Genomic DNA, 23,662 nt, shown 5'->3' on the forward strand with positions numbered 1-23,662 from the left:
CCCAGAAAATATTGTGATGGAAACTTTGAGTACAAAGCTCTATTAGGTGAAGGTAGTTGATTCAAATGATTTATTTCTTTACTGCTTTTGTTTGTTTAGCTATTCTATCAATTGCTGAGAAATGGTTTTTTTTTTTTTTTCCCTCCATAGGAATTTTTATTTTATTTATTTATTTATTTTTTTTAATCTTCATTTTATTGAGATATATTCACATACCATGCAGTCATACAAAACAAATCGTACTTTCGATTGTTTACAGTACCATTACATAGTGGTACATTCATCACCCAAATCAATCCCTGACACCTTCATTAGCACACACACAAAAATAACAAGAATAATAATTAGAGTGAAAAAGAGCAATTGAAGTAAAAAAGAACACTGGGTACCTTTGTCTGTTTGTTTCCTTCCCCTATTTTTCTACTCATCCATCCATAAACTAGACAAAGTGGAGTGTGGTCCTTATGGCTTTCCCAATCCCATTGTCACCCCTCATAAGCTACATTTTTATACAACTGTCTTCGAGATTCATGGGTTCTGGGTTGTAGTTTGATAGTTTCAGGTATCCACCACCAGCTACCCCAATTCTTTAGAACCTAAAAAGGGTTGTCTAAAGTGTACATAACAGTGCCCACCAGAGTGACCTCTCGGCTCCTTTTGGAATCTCTCTGCCACTGAAGCTTATTTCATTTCCTTTCACATCCCCCTTTTGGTCAAGAAGATGCTCTCTGTCCCACGATGCCAGGTCTACATTCCTCCCCGGGAGTCGTATTCCACGTTGCCAGGGAGATTCACTCCCCTGGGTGTCTGATCCCACGTAGGGGGGAGGGCAGTGATTTCACCTTTCAAGTTGGCTTAGCTAGAGAGAGAGGGCCACATCTGAGCAACAAAGAGGCATTCGGGAGGAGGCTCTTAGGCACAACCATAGGGAGGCCTAGCCTCTCCTTTGCAGCAACCATCTTCCCAAGGGTAAAACCTGTGGTAGAGGGCTCAACCCATCAAACCACCAGTCCCCTATGTCTGTGGTCATGTTAGCAACCATGGAGGTGGGGTAGGCAAATACCCCTGCATTCTCCACAGGCTCCTCAAGGGGGCACTACATCTTTTTTTTTCCTTGTTTTTCTTTTTTTTTTTTTTTTAACTTTCCCTTTTTTTTTAAATCAACTGTATGAAAAAAAAGTTAAAAAGAAAACAAACATACAATAAAAGAACATTTCAAAGAGACCATAACAAGGGAGTAAGAAAAAGACAACTAACCTAAGATAACTGCTTAACTTCCAACATGTTCCTACTTTACCCCAAGAAAGTTACCTAATATAGCAACATTTCTGTGAACTTGTTCCTACTATATCCATCAGAAATTAACAGACCATAGTCATTCCTGGGCATCCCCAGAACGTTAAATAGCTTATCTGTTCTTCTTGGATTATTGTTCCCCCTTCCTTAATTGCTCTCTACTGCTAGTTCCCCTACATTCTACATTATAAACCATTTGTTTTACATTTTTCAAAGTTCACATTAGTGGTAGCATATAATATTTCTCTTTTTGTGCCTGGCTTATTTCGCTCAGCATTATGTCTTCAAGGTTCATCCATGTTGTCATATGTTTCACGAGATCGTTCCTTCTTACTGCCGTGTAGTATTCCATCGTGTGTATATACCACACTTTATTTATCCACTCATCTGTTGAAGGACATTTGGGTTGTTTCCATCTCTTGGCAATTGTGAATAATGCTGCTATGAACATTGGCGTGCAGATATCTGTTTGTGTCACTGCTTTCCGATCTTCCGGGTATATACCGAGAAGTGCAATCGCTGGATCGAATGGTAACTCTATATCTAGTTTTCTAAGGAACTGCCAGACTGACTTCCAGAGTGGCTGAACCATTATACAGTCCCACCAACAATGAATAAGAGTTCCAATTTCTCCACATCCCCTCCAGCATTTGTAGTTTCCTGTTTGTTTAATGGCAGCCATGCTAATCGGTGTTAGATGGTATCTCATTGTGGTCTTAATTTGCATCTCTCTAATAGCTAGTGAAGCTGAATATTTTTTAATGTGTTTCTTGGCCATTTGTATTTCCTCTTCAGAGAACTGTCTTTTCATATCTTTTGCCCATTTTATAATTGGGCTGTCTGTACTATTGTCATTGAGTTGTAGGATTTCTTTATATATGCAAGATATCAGTCTTTTGTCAGATACATGGTTTCCAAAAATTTTTTCCCATTGAGTTGGCTGCCTCTTTACCTTTTTGAGAAATTCCTTTGAGGTGCAGAAACTTTTAAGCTTGAGGAGTTCCCATTTATCTATTTTCTCTTTTGTTGCTTGTGCTTTGGATGTAAAGTCTAGGAAGTGGCCGCCTAATACAAGGTCTTGAAGATGTTTTCCTACATTATCTTCTAGGAGTTTTATGGTACTTTCTTTTATATTGAGATCTTTGGTCCATTTTGAGTTAATTTTTGTGTAGGGGGTGAGGTAGGGGTCCTCTTTCATTCTTTTGGATATGGATATCCAACTCTCCCAGCCCCATTTGTTGAAAAGACCATTATGACTCAGTTCAGTGACTTTGGGGGCCTTATCAAAGATCAGTCGACCATAGATCTGAGGGTCTATCTCTGAATTCTCAATTCGATTCCATTGATCTATATGTCTATCTTTGTGCCAGTACCATGCTGTCTTGGCAACTGTGGCTTTATAATAAGCTTCAAAGTCAGGGAGTGTAAGTCCTCCCACTTCGTTTTTCTTTTTTAGAGTGTCTTTAGCAATTCGAGGCATCTTCCCTTTCCAAATAAATTTGATAACTAGCTTTTCCAAGTCTGCAAAGTAGGTTGTTGGAATTTTGATTGGGATTGCATTGAATCTGTAGATGAGTTTGGGTAGAATTGACATCTTAATGACATTTAGCCTTCCTATCCATGAACATGGAATATTTTTCCATCTTTTAAGGTCCCCTTCTATTTCTTTTAGTAGAGTTATGTAGTTTTCTTTGTATAGGTCTTTTACATCTTTGGTTAAGTTTATTCCTAGGTACTTGATTTTTTTAGTTGCTATTGAAAATGGTATCTTTTTCTTGAGTGTCTCTTCAGTTTGTTCATTTCTAGCATATAGAAACATTACTGACTTATGTGCATTAACCTTGTATCCCGCTACTTTGCTAAATTTGTTTATTAGCTCTAGTAGCTGTATCGTCGATTTCTCAGGGTTTTCTAGATATAAGATCATATCATCTGCAAACAATGACAGTTTTACTTCTTCTTTTCCAATTTGGATGCCTTTTATTTCTTTGTCTTGCCGGATTGCCCTGGCTAGCACTTCCAGCACAATTTTGAATAACAGTGGTGACAGCGGGCATCCTTGTCTTGTTCCTGATCTTAGAGGGAAGGCTTTCAGTCTCTCACCATTGAGTACTATGCTGGCTGTGAGTTTTTCATGTATGCTCTTTATCATGTTGAGGAAGTTTCCTTCAATTCCTACCTTTTGAAGTGTTTTTATCAAAAACGGATGTTGGATTTTGTCAAATGCTTTTTCAGCATCTATTGAGATGATCAATTGATTTTTCCCTTTTGACTTGTTAATGTGTTGTAATACATTGATTGATTTTCTTATGTTGAACCATCCTTGCATGCCTGGAATAAACCCCACTTGGTCATGGTGTATGATTTTTTAAATGTGTCTTTGGATTCGATTTGCAAGTATTTTGTTGAGGATTTTTGCATCTATATTCATTAGGGAGATTGGCCGGTAGTTTTCCTTTTTTGTAGCATCTTTGCCTGGTTTTGGTATTAGATTGATGTTAGCTTCATAAAATGAGTTAGGTAGTGTTCCATTTTCTTCAATGTTTTGAAAGAGTTTGAGTAAGATTGGTGTCAGTTCTTTCTGGAAAGTTTGGTAGAATTCCCCTGTGAAGCCATCTGGCCCTGGGCATTTATTTGTGGGAAGATTTTTGATGACTGATTGGATGTCTTTGCTTGTGATGGGTTGGTTGAGGTCTTCTATTTCTTCTCTGGTCAGTCTAGGTTGTTTCCAGGAAATTGTCCATTTCCTCTACATTATCCAGTTTGTTGCCATACAGTTGTTCATAGTATCCTCTTATAATTTTTTTTAATTTCTTCAGGATCTGCAGTTATGTCACCTTTTTCATTCATTATTTTGTTTATACAGGTCTTCTCTCTTTTTGATTTTGTCAGTCTAGCTAGGGGCTTGTCAATCTTGTTGATCTGCTCAAAGAACCAACTTTTGGTGATATTTATCCTATTGTTTTTTTGTTCTCTATGTCATTTATTTCTGCTTTAATCCTTGTTATTTCTTTTCTTGTACTTCGTTTAGGATTGGTTTGCTGTTCATTTTCTAGCTTCTTCAGTTGATCCATTAGTTCTTTGATTTTGGCTCTTTCTTCCTTTTTAATATATGCATTTAGTGCTATAAATTTCCCCCTTAGCACTGCTTTTGCTGCATCCCATAGGTTTTGGTATGTTGTGTTCTCATTTTCATTCGTCTCTATATATTTAGCAATTTCTCTTGGTATTTCTTCTTTAACCCACTGATTGTTTAGGAGTGTGTTGTTTAACCTCCAGGTATTTGTGAATTTTCTAAGTCTCTGATGGTTATTGACTTCTACTTGTATTCCATTGTGGTCAGAGAACGTGCTTTGAATAATTTCAATCTTTTTAAATTTATTGAGGCTTGTTTTATGTCCCAGCATATGATCTATTCTGGAGAAAGTTCCATGAGCACTAGAAAAGTATGTGTATCCTGGTGATTTGGGATGTAATGTCCTGTATATGTCTGTTAAATCTAATTCATTTATCAGATTGTTTAGGTTTTCAATTTCCTTATTGGTCTTCTGTCTGGTTGATCTATCTATAGGAGAGAGTCATGTGTTGAAGTCTCCCACAATTATTGTGGAAACATCAATTGCTTCCTTTAGTTTTGCCAGTGTTTCTCTCATGTATTTTGTGGCACCTTGATTGGGTGCATAGACATTTATGATTGTTATTTCTTCTTGCTGAATTGCCCCTTTTATTAGTATGTAGTGGCCTTCTTTGTCTCTCAAAACATCCCTGCATTTGAAGTCTATTTTATCTGAGATTAATATTGCTACACCTGCTTTCTTTTGGCTGTAGCTTGCATGAAATATTTTTTTCCATCCTTTCACTTTCAGTTTCTTTGTGTCCCTGTGTCTAAGATGAGTCTCTTGTATGCAACATATTGATGGTTCATTTTTTTTGATCCATTCTGCGAATCTATATCTTTTAATTAGGGAGTTTAATCCATTTACATTCAACGTTATAACCGTGAAGGCATTTCTTGAATCAGCCATCTTATCCTTTGGTTTATGTTTGTCATATTTTTCCCCTCTGTCTATTAATATCCTTTATTGTACCCATACCGAATCTCTTTAGTACTGAACCTTTCTCCAAGTCTCTCTGTCCTTTCTTTGTTTCTCTGTCTGTAGGGCTCCCTTGAGTATCTCCAGTAGGGCAAGTCTCTTGTTAGCAAATTCTCTCAGCATTTGTTTGTCTGTGAAAAATTTAAGCTCTCCCTCAAATTTGAAGGAGAGCTTTGCTGGATAAAGTATTCTTGGCTGGAAATTTTTCTCACTCAGAATTTTAAATATATCGTGCCACTGCCTTCTTGCCTCCATGGTGGCTGCTGAGTAGTCACTACTTAGTCTGATGCTGTTTCCTTTGTATGTGGTGAATTGCTTTTCTCTTGCTGCTTTCAGAACTTGCTCCTTCTCTTCTGTGTTTGACAGTGTGATCAGTATATGTCTCGGAGTGGGTTTATTTGGATTTATTCTATTTGGGGTTCGCTGAGCATTTATGATTTGTGTATTTATGTTGTTTAGAAGATTTGGGAAGTTTTCCCCAACAATTTCTTTGAATACTCTTCTTAGACCTTTACCCTTTTCTTCCCCTTCTGGGACACCAATGAGTCTTATATTTGGACGTTTCATATTATCTATCATATCCCTGAGGTCCATTTCGATTTTTTCAATTTTTTTCCCCATTCTTTCTTTTATGATTTCATTTTCCATTCTGTCATCTTCGAGGTCACTGATTCGTTGTTCAACTTCCTCTAGTCTTGTACTATGAGTGTCCAGAATCTTTTTAATTTGGTCAACAGTTTCTTTAATTTCCATAAGATCATCCATTTTTTTATTTAGTCTTGCAATGTCTTCTTTATGCTCTTCTAGGGTCTTCTTGATTTCCTTTGTCTCCCGTACTATGGTCTCATTGTTCATCTTTAGTTCTTTGAGTAGCTGCTCTAGGTGCTGTGTCTCTTCTGATATTTTGATTTGGGTGTTTGGTCTTGGGTTATCCATATCGTCTGGTTTTTTCATATGCTTTATAATTTTCTGTTGTTTTTGGCCTCGTGGCATTTGCTGAACTTGATAGGGTTCTTTTAGGATGTGTAGACCAATTGAAGTCCTTATCTCTAATTTATCAGATCTACAGCTTCGTGGAGTACACTTTCTCTAACTAACCAGCAGGTGGCGTCCACGAGCCACCTGTTCTCCACAAGCCAGTTCTCCCCTGCTTAGCCTTTTTGGTGAGTGGGGGAGTGAGTCTTGTGGGGTCCAGTTGGTGTACCAAGCCTGCGTGTGTAGTTGGTGTTGCCTGCCCTGTGTATGGGGCATGTTTCTGGGCAGTCAGGGAGGGGGGGGTGGCTCTAATAATCAAATCTCCCTGGTGATCCTAGAGTTTTAAAGCTGCTGCAATAGTCTAATCCTTCAGTTCAGTCCTGCCACAGTTTGTCTCTGCCACTGACCCACAAGTCCTTGGTATTGGCGTATGGCTCCTGAGACTTGCAAGTGGGCCCCTCTTCCAGGCTGTACACCCCGGGTCCTCTGTTGAGGGATGACTGTGCTATGTCACAGGTGAGTGCCATCCCCCCAGGGCAGTTCTGGGCTGCTGGGCTGTGTAGGGAGGCTCCCAGTCTGCTGAAATGATGGCTGAATGGGGCTTTGTTAATTCACACTGCTCTACCTTCCCAATTCTGGGACAATCAGCTGAGGTTGCAGGGAAGGCTAATGTCCACGCCCAGTTTTGTGGTGTGTGCCTGTTATTTGAAGCACTTCCGTCACACTGGGTTGTCTGGGGCAGTTCTGGGCTGTGGGGCTGGCGATGGGCAGGAGTGTTTCCTGTCCACCAGGATGATGGCTGTGAGCGGACACCCCCCTTTTCTTGGGAAGTTGTGGTGTTTAGTGAATTTTCTCAGCCCCTGGATTATTGCGTTTTGTCTCAGAGCTCTCCTAGTTCTGCTCTTGACTTGACCTGCCCAAATTGCAAGTCTTTGAAGCTTTCTGTATTGGGCTTCTTAGAGTAATTGTTTTAGAAAAAGAAAAAAGGATTAAAAAAAAAAAAAAAAAAAAGGGCCCTCCTCAGAGATCTAATGGGTTATTGAAATGCTAAGAGACAAAGCAACCAGGGCCATTAAGGAAAGGTCCACAGGGCAGAGAGATCAGCTTTTCTTCGGGATTTGCATATGCGCCTCAGGGCCTGAGCTCAGGCCTGAGCTCTGCCCTTCCCCCTTCTATGTTCACCAGAACTCCAAAAATCCTCTGCTTTTATTTTGGAGTTTTTCGTGTTGTTTTTTCTCTATGCCTGTCTCCTCTCTGCTGGGCTGGCTGCTCTCAGATTCTCTGGTGTCTGGTCTCCGTCTATCTATGGTTGGAGTTTGGATCAGCAGAATGAGTTTCCGATAAGGGCTGCCACTGCAGTTCTCCCTTCTCCTTCCCGGAGCTGACAGCCCCTCCTCCCACGGGACTGAGCCTGGCAGGGAGGGGCGCGGGTCCCCTGGCCACAAAAACTTACAGATTTCGCTGATCTCAGCAGTTCCACGTTTTCATGAGTGTTGTATGAAGTATGCCCAAAGTCAGATTGCTCTGTGGTGTCCAGTCCACGCAGTTCCTGGCTTTCTACCTACTTTCCTGGAGGAGTAACTAACGAGAAATGGTTTTAAATCATGTAATTGTTATTACAAGATTTTCTGTTCCTTTGTTTAATTCTGCTTTTACATATTCTGAATCTCTGTGATTAGAAACATGCACTTTCTCTCATTTTCACTTCCTGATTAATTGAGCCTGTGGTCATTATGTAATTTTCCTCTGTATATCTAATAATGATCTTTACCTTGAAGTCTAACGCAGCTGAAGTTAACCTAACCACTTCAGCCTTATTTTGCTTAGTATTGAAATGGTGTATCTTTTTCCATAACTTTACTTTCAATCTGTGCCTTTCAATTTACAGTGCTTCTCTCGTAGGCAACCTTTAATTGGGTCTTGTGTTTTGATCCAGTCTGCTTTAAATTGTAGTGTTTTGTCCATTAACATTTGATGTAATGTTTGACATAGTTGTATTTCGATCTACTAATTTCTTGCTTGTTTACCATTTGCCCCATTTATTCTTACACTCCTGTTTACATTGGGCTGACTAACTTCTGTCTTTTGTCTTTTGCTATACCTTTTTGCACTATTTTATTTTTTAGTGGTTGCTCTGTACATGAAAATATACATCTTTAACTTTTCATTTTCTAATTAGAGTTAATATCATATCATTTCACATAAAATGGAGAAATATTTTCACACAAAAATTCATTTATCCCTGCCCTACTATCTTTTGTTTCCATATATATTTTATTTATATATATTATCAAGATACCATGTTGTTTATGAAGAAGTTGAACATCATGTTCTTTTTCAATGAGTTGAGATTATGGTACGTCATCAACTTAGAAGAACTTGAAATAAAATTAACTTGCATTGATCAGTTCAAGTGAACTAGCTGTGTTCACTTTACATAATAGCTATAATAATTGGATCTTATTCATCAACTGTAGGTATGGCTTCTAATCATTTACTTGGCCACTACCGTGTCATCTCTGGTCTTGGTGTCCCTGGAGGGCTCCCCAGAAATGAATCCACATTCGCATCTATCTTGAAGAAAAAAGGGTACAAGACTGGACTGATAGGTAAGAGGTGGAAGGGATTCCATTTCAAGAAGAGTGGATGGGCAGAAGTTATTAATAGTTGTGGCCTTAAGAAAGAAAGTAAAGAAATGAAAAGAAACAACTTTTTGTCTAAATGATTCGGTAAATCAAAAATTTATCAACTCATCTTATGGTTTAAAAAAAATGTACTATTATTAAATTGTATATAATGTCCTGTGCCATACTTCTGCTCATATGGCATGCTTGTGAGTGTTTTTATGATTTCTTCATTTAAATATTAAGAAGTTTGCATCCAAGTATAACATGATGTTTTTATAGAGGTAAGGACAGTTGAGTGAAGGATTCTCTTACACTCTTGTATAAAACATGTAGCCAGCCAATGGTCAAATATCTAATTTCAGTATAAAAAAAAAAATGACTGTTCACCTCCATTCTAAGGTTTTGTGAGTCCCATTTGCTTCATGAGGTCCAGGTTTGGCCACACATTTTATACCTTACTTTCTGCTACACTTCAGTCTTATGTTAGTTGCCTTCTTCAGTTTTTTTTTCTCTTCTCCTCTCCTCCAATTAATCCTTCCAAACAGCTAATGGGCATCAGAACAAAATTCTGTCATACCAAAGGACAAGTCCTTAGTGCATCCACCATGACCACTTTCACATTTGGACTAAATAGTGATGGTATTTTAGAAACTTACAGAAGAAAAAGGATGTCTGCAACCATCTATTACAGAGGTCTCACCTTATCATTACTGAGGCCCTTTTAAATTCAATAAATGATTTGTCACATTACTTTGCTATCCTGAAATAGAATTCACTGATAATAATTCCACCTAGGCAGATCATTAAAGAAAAGAAGCAGATGTCTTATGTATGAGTTTGGTAGGCATGCATTCTTTCACAGTTCTGGAGACTGAACGTCTGGAATCAAGGTGTTGGCGTGATTCCTTCTGGAGGCTGTAGGGGAGGATCTTGCTTTGCTTCTTCCAGATTCTGGAGGCTTCTGGAAATCCTTGGTGTTGCTTGGCTGGTGGCTGCATTACCCATCCCTGTCTCCATCTTCACATCACCTTCTTGCCTATTTGTCTCAGGTGTTCTTTTGTTTTTCTTATGAGGACATTCTCATTGGATTTATTTCCCACCCTAAGCCTGGATGATTGCATCTTGAGTCTCACCTTAATTACATCTGCAAATAGCCTTATTTCAAATAAAGTCCACATCCTGAGTTTCCAGGTAGACTTTTATTTTAGGGGGAGGTTCTTCAGTCCACTTATTGTAAATACAATGGCTAAATTTACTGCTATACTCTGCTGATTTGTGTATTTATTCCTTACAGTCTCTTCCACCACAAACAGGGGAACTTGCAGCCATCTTGGATTGGTGACTCTCCAGGTTCACCTACTCACCCAGAATTGGATATTTATCCTATCTTTGAGAGCTGAGTTAGCACTGGCAAGAAAATAATGGGATACTGGCAGCTCTCATTGAGAGGAGAAAGATGTCTGAACTTTCAAAAAGGCACTAGTCCTTTAAAAAATCCTTTAACCCAAAGCCATACAAGAAGGAGAGGTACCCTAACAATATGATTACCAATTACACTGTGCATAAATCATGCTGCAGTGCAAAGCTTGGTGCTGGCATTTATATTCTATAGCTCATAGTTTTGTTCAGAGAACTATTGACACCAGACCATGCTCCTTGGCTTTGGTCATAATGGGGTAATAAACCCATCAGTCACCCTCAAACAGTGGCTGTTAATGAGCTAATTCCTACTACCAGAGATCATTCTACAGATATGTCCTGCCCAATGACTTCTTTATTCCACAGCTTTCCACTGGAGTGGTCTAGTGCATATTTCTAGTTGGAAGAGTTTAAGGGTTTTCTCTCCTTTCTTTATTCTCTCTTTCAGCAGGGTAAGAATTAGCTATTGAGTATAGAAATTTTCTTTTCCATGCTTAAAGCGAATAAAGTGTAAGACGAGTCAAGTTGTTATTAAGAAAAAAAATTGATCTTATATGTGCTCTCATTTATACCTGTTAGGGTTAGTGTTAGGGTTAGAGTTAGGTTAGCTGTATCTGCCAGTTTTTTATTCCTTCAATAAAATGTTATTTCCACATTACAATAGCAAAATATAATATTTCAATGATTTCTCTCTCTTACACTTTTTCTCTCTTTTTATCTTTTTATATCTTTCCCTCTCTTGTCTCTATGTGTCATTCTTTTTCTTTATCTCTCTATATGTCTCTCTGCTTTCATCCCTATCTCCATTTCTTTCTCTTTCTCATCTCTATCTCTAGCTGTATCACTCTGTCTTAATCTGTTTTTCTCTCTCTCTGTTCTCTGTTTTGTCTCTGTCTCTGACTGTCTATTGCTATCTATCTATCTATCTATCTATCTATGTATATATGTATGTGTGTGTGTATATATATATATTTTTTTTTTCTCTCTCTCTCTCTTTGTCTCTCATTCCCCCACAGGAAAATGGCATCAGGGGTTAAACTGTAAATCCCGTGATGACCACTGCCATCACCCTTTCCACTATGGATTTGACTATTACTATGGAATGCCGTACACTCTTATCTCTCCTTGTTGGCCAGACCCCTCAAGGAAGACAGAGTTGGGTATCAACAATAAACTCTGGATCTGCACACAGCTGCTGGGGGTGATGGTGTTCACCCTTATCCTGGGGAAGGTGTCTGGGTGGGTCTCAGTCCCCTGGTCACTGATCGTCGCCATAGCCATGTTCGGTGTGCTGTTGGCTTACTCCTGGCTCTTGAGTTACTCATCTGATTTTTACTGGAACTGCATCCTCATGAGAGCTCATGAGATCACTGAGCAGCCCATGAAGGCAGAAAGAGCTGGAACGATCATGGTGAAGGAGGGGATCTCATTTATTCAGAGGTAATGTTTGGCTTCCATCTTATGTGCTGCCATTTTGAATATGGTACTTAAAAAACGAAATGAAAGAGCTGCTATTGAAAATAAATGAGGATTAATAAATGGAATGCCCACCTACCAATTTGCATATCTGTGGACTAGACAGGATCTTAGAATATATATGGGTAGACTTTTTTCTTTTTATTAAGACTTGGGTTTGTGCAGACATTCTTACCAGCTGTAGATACTGCTAGGACAATAATTTTATTTCCTGCAATTTCCGTTTCTTTCCTGAAGCTTACAAAGACAAGCAGCTCCTATGTAGTGTCCCCATTCCCCTCCTCTGGCCAGCTTGTCATTGTAGAAGGCTTTCCACAAGAGCACCTAGCTCATCTGTTAGTTACCTTGCTGCTTCTCCAATAGTCTGCCTTTCCTTTTCTGGATCTGCCTTGTCAATATTTCCCTGTCCTGGAAGAATCTAAGGGAATTCCAGATGCTTCCATCCAGAGCAGCCTGCATGGGGCTGCCCTTGGTGCTTCTGAAGTCTCCCTTCCCTGAGAGGTCAGTGTGCAACTGTGTTTGAGTCAGGATTCCATCTGTCTCCCTTGCCTATACCTCCTAAAGAGGCTGTTTTGGGAGGGGGTCCCACAAGGACCTACATGTTCATTGATGCATGAGAACTTTCCCAGGACTCAGAGGCAGTTTTCCTCAGAGCTGTGGTTTGTTACAATGAGAACACACACAGCAGGATCAAAATAGAGAGACACATTCAGAAAAGTCTTGAGGGGTCCAAGGTGAGCATTCAATGATGTCTCTCTTTTGCTCTTTCCTCCATCAATAAAATGCAGAACACATGTGCAGTGTTTCTGTGCAAGGAGGGCCATGTTTTTATTGGAGGCTAGTCACATGGGCACTTGCTTCCTATGTGGTCCACTATGATTAACAAAATTCCAGTGACCCAGAAAGAAATTAGTAGTTCACCGTAATGTCCCATCATTTGCACAGATATCTAATCAAGCTGGAACAGCAGAGTACAGTACACTGGGCATGCAAATAGCCTTATCAGTTAGTAATGTGGATAACATTCCAAATGCAAGGGTTCCACACACCAGTCTAGGGGGAAAGAGCCACATCAGGTTGTTGTATCAACTCTCTCTTGCACACAAGCCTTCTCTATTAGAATCCCATCGAGCTCATCATCACAAACTCTTCTTCACCTCTTGTCTGCAATGCTGATTTCTGTATATATATATATATATATATATATATATATATATGAGCTCAAAATATAATTAGGTCTTCTCCATTGTCAACTTTGACTTTTTTCTCTAGTAATGCACCATCCTCCCTTTGTTTTCAACCATAATGACAAATACTTAGCCCTTGCCCAATCAGTGACTACAAATAGATCTTTCAGAGGGTAAGACTTTTTCTCCATGCTGGTATCCCAAGTACATGGATGCACTTAGCACTAAATTCCCATCATTTGAAGTGATTCTCATCATGGTTGATAAGGGTATCCTGGAATCTTGAGACAAACACAGAAATGCAGCCAAAACCATTGCATTCCATTCAACTGAGTCTGTAAACTTTCTCTTTTGTCCAAATTGCATGAAATCCACCATCCTACTCAATGCCTCACGGCACACTGCTTGCAAGAAGGAAAAGAGTGAGGGGCTTCCTGTTGCCTTATTTAATTGCCATTAGAGAAATGACCCTTCTTCAATATCATTTTTTTAAAAAGTTCTTGTATGACCCACTGGTGTCTCCTAAACTGAAAAGCAAAATTTTACTTCCAATGGAATCTAAATTGGTGGAAACATCATTTGTTGTTTATGCTTATTTCTTTCCTTGGTTATACAACATTATAAAATATACAATTCTATCATTTCTCATAGGAGTAGTGGTTCCATGTGTCAGTATTCATGAATTCAGTGTGTGTGGCAACTTTACAGAACAAACTATGGTGAATAATGATAATTACTCACATGCAGACATTAAAACAAATTTTCTCTGCATCCTAGAAACCGCCATGGCCCTTTCCTCCTCTTTTTCTCCTTTCTCCATGTCCACATACCTCTCCCCACCACGGATAAGTTCATTGGCACAAGCAAGCACGGCTTATACAGGGACAACGTTCAGGAGATGGACTTCATGGTTGGTAAGTGAAAGAAAACACTTGAGCAGTGCAGGTTTCAGGCCTGCATATGTCCATCTCTTCACAGTCTCATGATTAAGGAGATGCTTGCTTTTCTCAGATCTACTGGGTGGATGTTTGTGACTTCTCTTTGGAAGTGATGTGATGATCAAATGAACTAATGTTAAAGTTCACAAAGAAGCACTTGAAACAGTCAATGGTCAGGAATTATTTGTTTTTTAGTCCTTTTGTAAAATTTATGGATTCCTTGTTACTCTATATTTTCCTCTCTTCAGTGACTACAGACACTAAGGCATTCAATGCACAAAAAGTTAAGAGTTAGCCCAAGCTCCTACTAGTTACCAAGCTCCATAGGGCAACATAGAATGTCACATTCTCAGTCAAATTCTCAGACTTCATTCAAACCTACTTGCTCTGAGCCAAGATCCCTTGAATTATCTAATTTGGTCTAGGAATTAACAGCTGAGGATACATAAATGATGTGTGTAGTTGTAGATAATTCATGGTGATTGTGGTTTAATACTCCACTGTGTGAACATATCCTAATATTTTTTATGCATGCTATTCTTGATGGATATTTGGGTAGTTGCTAATTTCGGGCTATTACCAACATGGAGCTATGGAGATTCTACATTTTCCACTCCAAGATCAAATCCAGATTCCCACATTATGTTTAGTTGTCCTGTCCCCTTAGAGTCTCCTAATCAGAAACAGCACCTCAGTCTTCTTTATCTTTTATGATCTTGACATTTTTTAAGAGTATCATTATTTTGCAGAATGTCACCCAATCTGAGGAGGAGATATATTCTCTAGTATCAGTGTGTAAAAACTTGATACACATACCTACGAACTGCCCACTTGATTATGCCATCTAGGTCTTCTGTCTCCTTATTTATGTTTTGTTCACTTAGTCTGTCCTATATTGTCTCATATTCATTGTGTGCTTCTAGCTATGTCTTATATAATTATGTGAATTTTGAATATTAATTTTTAATTTAAATGTCTGCCTCTATCTGTAGATGTCAAATTTGTATTAAAACAAAATTAAAAATATATCATTCAAGATTTTTAAAATGAAATAATAAGCTATGTACTTTCATACATTTCAGTTAACAATAATTTCTCTACCTCCATCTCAAGTCCTCTAACTTATACATGTAGCTTGACATGTTTGGGGTAGTGATGATAATCCTCTAGTAAAAAATATAGACTATTTTGATTGACTATTGGCCATAGGAAAAAAGTACTTAATTGTTTGAAAATTTCAAAAATGTTAATATAGTCTCACAATTTTTACACTTGAAAAGTGATTTAAATGAGAAAAGACCATTGGATAGTTCCATTCTTCTGGAATTCTCTCTGCACAAAAACATGAATGATTGATTTCTTGATTTAGCACCTAGCATTGTCAGATATCCTATAGAGAATTAGTAACATGAGTGAATGAAAGAAATTATAGATTAAATGACTAGTAAAGAAATTATAGATTAAATTATAGATTAATTTAAATGGTTAAATTAAATAGATTAAATGACTAGAATATTAAACTGATTGAAGGCATGAACTGTGTTTTCTAATTTAGTGTCTTTTGTAGAGTAGATGTTCAATGATTAATCCCTGAGTTTGACTCATTGCAAACCATCATGGCAGCTTGGTGAGCACTCAACACTTCAGTGCTGTTGATCATATCATGATTTGTATAAAAGTTGACTGACTGTGATAAAGATGAATGTAAAAACACAAAAATATCAAGAGTTCCAGTGCTGAAACTAGATTATCTGGGTGTGGTACTAAATTTGCTTTCCTTGTCTTACAGGTGGGAAAGGAATGGGAGGTTGGGAAGGTGGCATCCGTGTCCCAGGAATTATCCGATGGCCAGAAGTGTTACAAGCTGGAAAAGTGATCCACGAGCCCACAAGTCTGATGGACATTTATCCAACGCTCATATTGCTTGGAGGGGCAGCGCTGCCTCGGGACAGGTGACCTCTACTTAGGAGATTTCCCCCACATTGTCTCTGATCTCTAAGACATTTCAGATTCAACAGTGGTGGGCTCTATGTTAAGGCATTTTCTTTCCAGTTACATGTCTTCCACGATCTTGATAAGCAAATAGGCTTAGCACGATTTTCTGCTCCTGGAGTAGAGATTTATACATTGTGCTTTGTGAGAATGAAGATAAGGAGGGATCTGATGAACTTAAAATCTCCTCTCTGTAAGGAAGAGAACTATAAAGCTGCTCAACTCTCCAGGTGACACTCGGGAATTACCAGGAAACAGAATGTCCTGTTGTGGTCTGGACGCCCTTGGAGCAAAAATCTCATGCGAAGCTTGATTCATTGAGTTTAAAGTGGAAAAAAAAGCCAGTAACTCAGAAAACCCTGAAATGGGAAAGCACCTGTGTGACTCAGATGTTAAATTTTCCTCCTCTTTGTTCTAAGGAATTGCAAAGCTGGGGGAAAATTTTTGTGGCTGGACAGTTTGGGAGTGAGCTTCATTAATTCATGAATTGAAATATTTGAAAAGAAAGTTACAAAAACTATAGGCTCAATTGAACTGTTAGCTAAAATACAGATATCTTTTTACAGTAAATGTCAACAAATTGGAGGTAAATGACTCCTTCAAAAAATAATGTATTATTAGAGGTTGTGAGACTTTTAAATTAAAAGACAACCATATACATGCACAAATACATATAAAACTATGTATATATAAAACTATACATAGACACAACTATATATACAACTATATACCATGTATCACTATGTATACACAAATCTCTCTATACACACAACTATGTATACAACTGTATGCATACAACTATACACACACTAGCAAAGATGGTACAGGAAACATAAGAGCTCAAAATATCAGTAATAGCCTCACCAAGGGTGGAGAATCCCAGTAAAAAAAAAAAAAAAAAAAAAAAAAAACAAGATTAAGCCACAAATGTATCTCTTTGAATTTGGTTCTAACAATCCTGAGTTGATACAATTAGTGAATTCACTTAACATGCATATATGATTTTGAAAGAAAGTTAAGTTGATTCAGTTAAGAAATATAAACTGTTTTTGTCAGTGTAGATCCACAAAAAATTTTAAATGATTTTTAGAGACTTGATTCAGTTATCACAAAGCTCTTAAGTGTATGAAATCTAAATATAAGTCAAATTTTTCTAAGGAAAATTTAGCACCTAAATTGAGATGTGCTGTTAACTATAAAGTACATGGAGGTTTTGAAGAGTTAGTTCAAAAGAAAGAATATAAAAATCTCAATTATTTTACAATTGATTATATGGTGAAACTATACTATTTTGGATATATTGGCTAAATAGTGTATATTATTTAAATTTAAAAATAGCATGATTGGACAGATATTAGTGATAATTCCAAGTTTTGCAAGGGCTTTTCATAATTCAGTAGGGATTTTCTATGTATTTTTTTCCATTAACATGGATTCAAATCATTAAAATCAAGCAGTTTGAGGTACTTAATTTTCCTGATGTCTTCTCATCTAGAGAGGGGTGAAGTGCTGTTGCTGCATGAGTAATTATTTATCCATAGAGGAGGAAAAAGGTTTTGGGGAAAATTCTGGACCATCTAGTCTTCCTACCTCCATAATCTATTTAATTCAAATTTGCAGCTTATGTGGGATTTATAGATTCCCATTTACTCACTCTGTTTACTGTCTATACCCTGGAGTTTTTCTAGTGACAAGGGGTGCAGATTATCAGAAATTTTATTAGGTTATTCCAATGATTCCATTTTCCCAAAATGGATTTAAAATTTTGTGGCATAACCTTGGGTTTTTTTTCTGGGATTCTCCTCCCTTGGTGAGGCTATTACTGCTATTTTGAGCTCTTATGTTTCCTGTACCATCTTTGCTAGTCTCTTCACTTAAATTTGTGTTGCATAAGCTGGGTTTTCTATGACCCTGTCCATTAAATTATAAGTTTCTTGAGAGCAGGTGCCGCCATCTTGTTTTTTTTGCATGACTCCATCCACAGGTAAGCACAGAAGCTAAAGAACAACACCTCCTGCCTCTTTCTTTCCCATGAGTTGTGCTCCCTGGTGTGTGTCTACAGGGTGATTGATGGCCGAGACCTCATGCCCTTGTTGAAGGGGGATGTCCAACACTCGGATCATGAGTTCCTCTTCCACTACTGTGGGGTGTATCTCCACGCCGTGCGTTGGCACCAGAAGGACAGTGAGTACACACTTGTCTGCACCCTCCTGATGTCAAGGATAGCATCTGTTAGCTTGATCTCCCACCCTTCCCTTTTCTCACTGCCATCCATCAGTGCAAACTTTTCTGGAGGGTGTTCCTTAGCATTATTGGGAAATCAATAACTCTGCAAATCAAAACCATTTTTAGAATGAACCCCAATCAATGCTATTTGGGAGCAGGAGCATTTGGATCTTCTCATCACAAGTCAGTGAATGTACAGAAAGGGGCAGGAGAAGACTTGAGAAGAATGAGAAATGCTGATGTTGAATGTGGAAAGTGCTAACATGATAGCCCATGTCTAGGACTCAGCAAATGGATTTGTTTTCTCCATAGGTGGCACGATTTGGAAGGTTCATTATGTGACACCTATATTTAACCCAAAAGGGGCTCAAGCCTGCTATGAAAGCCAGTTCTGCACGTGCACAGGGAAAAATGTCACACATCATGACCCTCCTCTGCTCTTCGATCTCTCCAGAGACCCCTCTGAGGCCACCCCACTTTCCAGGGATACTGAGCCCCTCTATGATTTGGTGATAACAAAAGTGGGAGAGGCCTTGCGACAGCATCGACAGACCATCACTCCAGTCCCACAGCAGCTGTCTGATTATAACAACAACAGTTTATGGATGGAACCCTGCTGTGGAGTGTTTCCATTCTGCCTCTGTGACAGGGAGGGTGGGAACGAGGAACTCAACTCTTAAGTAGCAGCAATACCTTAGAACGACTCCATCTTCCAAATGTCTGGGTATCTCTCTCAAAAAAAAAATGTTTAAGAATAAAAGGTATTGGGAATGTTTATTTTATTTCAGACATTGCTTTATTTTTGGATATCATCTGGTGGCTGTCAAAAAAAAATTGAATTTTAACATGAGAAAATGGATTTCCAATTCATGGAGTTCAGAGAATGCAGGCTTCTGACTTGTTTTCCTTCACATTGCCATGTCTCCTTTGTGGATTCTGAAGTTAAAGAAGTATGTGTAGCAAAGTCATTTAAAAATGTGAATTATTTGAAGATATTCTTCAAGTTAACTTATTTTTAAAAGAGACTGTTACCATATCGCCATTATATAAAACATATGACATAGGTTGAAATTTATAAATGCTGAAAACCCAATGTCTATTAAAAAAAGTTAGCTCTTAAAGGAAGCATGATAGAATTTCAACTAGACATATACCTGTTAACAATTTGATTAGGGTTTTCGATTTTGTTGAAAGCAAAGAGAACCAGGCTTAGTGTTGATTGAAGCCATTGCTGATCAAGAACAGAGTATTTGGCAGAGGCTTGCAAGATTCCAAACAAGGGTAGAAATTTCTCTTGAAGGATTTGCTGACTTCCAGTGCTGCATTCAGTGGTGGGTGGAAACATTTAGTGCAGAGTTTCTGCAGGCAGAGCAGAGTCTTCAGCAGTTGTGTGTTTCAAACAAGAGTGTGTACATGATGATGATGGTTGAGAACATAGAGAGCCACTGACAAACCAGAGACACACCAGGTCTGAACAAGGCTACCACTCAGTCTGCAGTCAATTCAATTCCCAACTGGATTGAGGTGATCAGCTACAACTCTATTTGCCCAGGGTGAACCACCACTGGAGGAATATAATATCACCTCTACATCATATTCCCAATGACTGGACATCAATAAAAAGTTGCTAGACATTCAGAAAAATGGAACACAGGAGCAAAAGTTGAAAGGAAAAACAAACAATAGAGATAGATCCACTGGCAATACATATTTTAGAGTTAACTGATAAAGATGGCAAATTAGTAATGATTAATTTAGTCAAAATTAAACAAAAGAGGAAAGTATGGAGAAAAGAGAGAGGAATGGTGGTATGTTGCTTTAGATAATTGGGATCTATAAAAGGAATCAAGAGGAAAACTTAGAACTAAAACAATATCAAATATTAGGAGCCTATTAGATGGTGTTCTGGTTTGCTAAAGCTGCTAGAATGCAAAATACCAGAAATGGATTGGTTTTTTCACTGGGGATTTGTTAGGCTTCAAATTTACAGTTCTAAGTCCATGAAAATGTCCAAATTAAGGCATCAACAGGATGATACCTTCTCTGAGGAAAAGCTGATGGCATCTGGGGTTCCTTTGTCACATGGGAAGGCACAAGGCTGGAGTCTGCTGGTCCTTCTCTCCAGGATTTAGCTTCTGGTTTCAGTTGCTTTCTCCAAAATGTCTCTAGGCTTACATCTCACTCCCTGTGGGTTCTTTCTTGCTTCTCCTGGGGAGCAAACTTTGGATCACATATCTTAGGTTCTCTCCAAAATGTCTCTCTCAGCTTCTCTGGGGAACACCCTGGACTTCATCTCTTAGCATCTTCAGATGTCTTTCTTTCTACATCTCCAAGCATCTGTGTCTGTGTTGGCTCTGAGCTCTCTCTCTCAACCTGAGCTCTCTTAAGGACCTCAGTAAACTAATGAAGACCCACTGTGAATGGGCGGGGTTACATCTCTATGGAAACAACCTAATCAAAAGGTCCCACTCACAATAAGTCTGTACCAAGGAGATTGGATTAAAAGAGCATGGCTTTCCTGGGGTACATAACAGTTTCAAACCAGCACAGATGGGTTTATAGTTTATTAGATACAGAATAAGAGATAATTATTGTAGTAGAGGAACAAGTCAAAAGAAAATATCTAAACTAAAGCTTGGAACATAAAAAGAGAATGGGAAACCAAGAAAAGTGTTACAAACATATGGGTCATCAGAAAATGGCATGTCATACATTTAATTGTGGGTCATACAAATAATTGGGGGTTCATTGTAGAGGAGAGAGAGAGGATAGTTAGAAGCAATATGTGAAAGCATATTGGCCTAGAATGTTCCAAAATTGATGAAGGACATCAATTTTCAGATACAAGAAACTGTGAACTCAAAGCATGATGAAAATAAACAATCAAAAAGTACACCTAGGCTAATTATGGTAAGGTTGTTGAAGCTCAAAGACAAAGATAAAATCTAAAAATTAAACAGAGATAAGAGACATTACCTTAAAAATTCAACAATAATTCAAAAAGTGATACTGGAATAACTGGGTTGCCATATGCAAAAGAATTAAATTGGACCACTACCTCAAACCATATGCACACACACAAAAAAGGGGGTAAGGCTTATGATCTTGGATTTGGCAATGGATCCTTACAAATGACACTAAAAGCATCAGCAGTAAAAGAAAAAATAAATTGAACGTCAAAACTTGTGTGCTTCAAAAGACATTTCTAAGAGAGACAATCTACAGAGTGGGAGAAAACAATTAGAAATCATGTATCTAATAAGGAGTTAATATCCAGTATATATAAAGAACTCCACAACACAACAACAAAAAGACAAACAATACAATTTCAAAATAGGCAAGGAACTTGAGTAGACATTTCTCAAAAGAAATAAACAAATGGCCAATAAGCACATGAAAAGATGTTTATTATTAGTCATTAGGGACATGCAAACCAAAACCAGAATGACATACCAGTTCATACCCACTAGGATGGCTATTATTAAAACATTGGAAAATAACAAGTGTTGGTGACAATGTCAAGAAATTGGAACCCTCATGCATTCCTGGTGGGAGTGTAAAGTGGTACAATCACTGTGGAAAACAATTTTGCAGTTCCTCAAAAAGTTAAATCTAGAATTACTGTATGTATTAGTTAGGGTTCTCTAGGGAAACAGAATCAATGAGAGACATCTATAAATATAAGATTTATAAAAGTGTCTCATGCAACTGTGGGTATGCAGGAGTCCAAATTCCATACGGCAGGCAGCAAACTGGCAACTCCAATGAAGATGTTCGAAGAACTCCTCAGGAAATGAACTGGCAACTTCGACAAATATGTTCGATGAACTCCTCAGGAAATGAACTGGCAACTTCAAGGAACTCCTCAGGAAACGCTTCACTGGGCAGCTGAAGAAGAAGTGAAGGTCCTCTATCTGTCTTGCTTAAAAGTCTTCAACTGATTGATTGGATTAAATCCAGCCAATTGCATTCTCTCATTGTGGAAGGCACGCCCTTTGGTGAGTCATCAGTCACAGCTGCAGTCAACTGACGATTTAATAAACCAGCCTGTTGGTTTACTAACCAGCCACAAACAATGGTTAGGCCAGTGCTTGCTTGACCAGACACCTGGACACCATCGCCTGGCCAAGTTGACACATGAACCTGACCATCACACCATATAACCCAGCAATTCCACCCAAAGAACTGAAAACAGGAACTCAGATCCTCATAAAACAATGTTCATAGTGGCATTATGCACAATGGCAAATAGGTGAGAACATTCCAAATATCTGTTAACAGATGTCAGAAAAACAAAATGTGACATATACATGCAAAGGTATATTATTCAGCTATAAAAAGTAATGATATGGGAGTTAATGTTTAATTAGTACACGGTTTTTGTTTGGGTTAATAGAAATGTTTTGGTTATGAATGGTGGTGATGGTAGCAGTACATTGTGAAGGTAGTTAACACCACTGAATTATACACTTGAAAGTGCTTAAAATGGGAAATTTTAGATTTTATATATGTTACCTTGTTAAAACAAATTTTAAAGCCATATCGTAAAGAGTGAACCCTAAGGTAATGCATGGTCTGTCATTAATAATACAATAATTCATTAGCTTTAACTAAGGTGCCACACATGCAAAGTGTTAATAATAGGGAAAACTGTCTGTGGCAGGGGTTAATATGGAACTCTATACTTTCTGCATGATTTTTCTGTAAATCTACTACTCTAATTATTTTAAAATGAATGATGTTCTGATGTTTGCTACAACATAGGTGAAACTTGAAAACGTTATGCTGAATGAAAGAAGCCAGACACAAAAGGACAATGTATTATATGATTCCATATATATGAAATGTCCAGCACAAGTAATTTCATAGGGATACAAAGTACCTCCTATGGGAAGGAGGTACTGGGGATTTACTGCTTAATGGGTACAGAGTTTCTGTGTAGGATGAAGAAAAGTTTTGGAAGTAGATTGTGGTGATGGCTGCACAACTTTGCAAATGTAATTAATGCAACTGATCTGTGCACTAAAAGAAAATGCTTAAAATGTTAAGTTTTATGTATATATTTTACCCCAATCATTTTTAATGCAAAAAAGTGGGGATTGAAGGGAAATTAATCCCTCACCCTGTCACCAAAGACAGAGGTGAGATTCCTGCCTCATCAAGAATTATAGAAATAAGTAGCTGACATTTTTGGTTACCCTCAAAAAAAAAAGGTGATCTAAAAGTATGACATGGTGTTCGTGAGCTGTCTGATGTTGGGTCCTGTCACCAAAAATGTTTTAAGATCATCTTCCATCTGATTAATTGATTCTTTCTATTTCATCAAAATCAAATAATCAGAAACCCACCTGAACTGCAAGAGTCTGTTACTTAGTCTTAGAATCATTTACCTTGTCATTTTCTGTGAAGTGTGACAATGATGCCTAATTAAG

General features: G+C 38.1%; 1 protein-coding gene across 1 annotated transcript in view; it reads left to right on the top strand.

Moving 5' to 3' along the window:
- Nucleotides 1–18,910, top strand: part of LOC119525815 (arylsulfatase F-like) — a 53,055-nt gene extending 34,145 nt beyond the window's left edge. The window contains exons 4-9 of the mRNA XM_037824594.1: nt 8,843–8,974; nt 11,428–11,851; nt 13,852–13,988; nt 15,802–15,964; nt 18,067–18,188; nt 18,543–18,910. Coding sequence (XP_037680522.1) covers nt 8,843–8,974; nt 11,428–11,851; nt 13,852–13,988; nt 15,802–15,964; nt 18,067–18,188; nt 18,543–18,910 — 1,346 coding nt within the window. The remainder of the gene's footprint in view (nt 1–8,842; nt 8,975–11,427; nt 11,852–13,851; nt 13,989–15,801; nt 15,965–18,066; nt 18,189–18,542) is intronic.
- Nucleotides 18,911–23,662: the final 4,752 nt, after the last annotated feature.

This window comes from Choloepus didactylus (assembly GCF_015220235.1).
Source record: "Choloepus didactylus isolate mChoDid1 chromosome X unlocalized genomic scaffold, mChoDid1.pri SUPER_X_unloc1, whole genome shotgun sequence".
NCBI classification, from domain to species: Eukaryota; Metazoa; Chordata; class Mammalia; order Pilosa; family Megalonychidae; genus Choloepus; species Choloepus didactylus.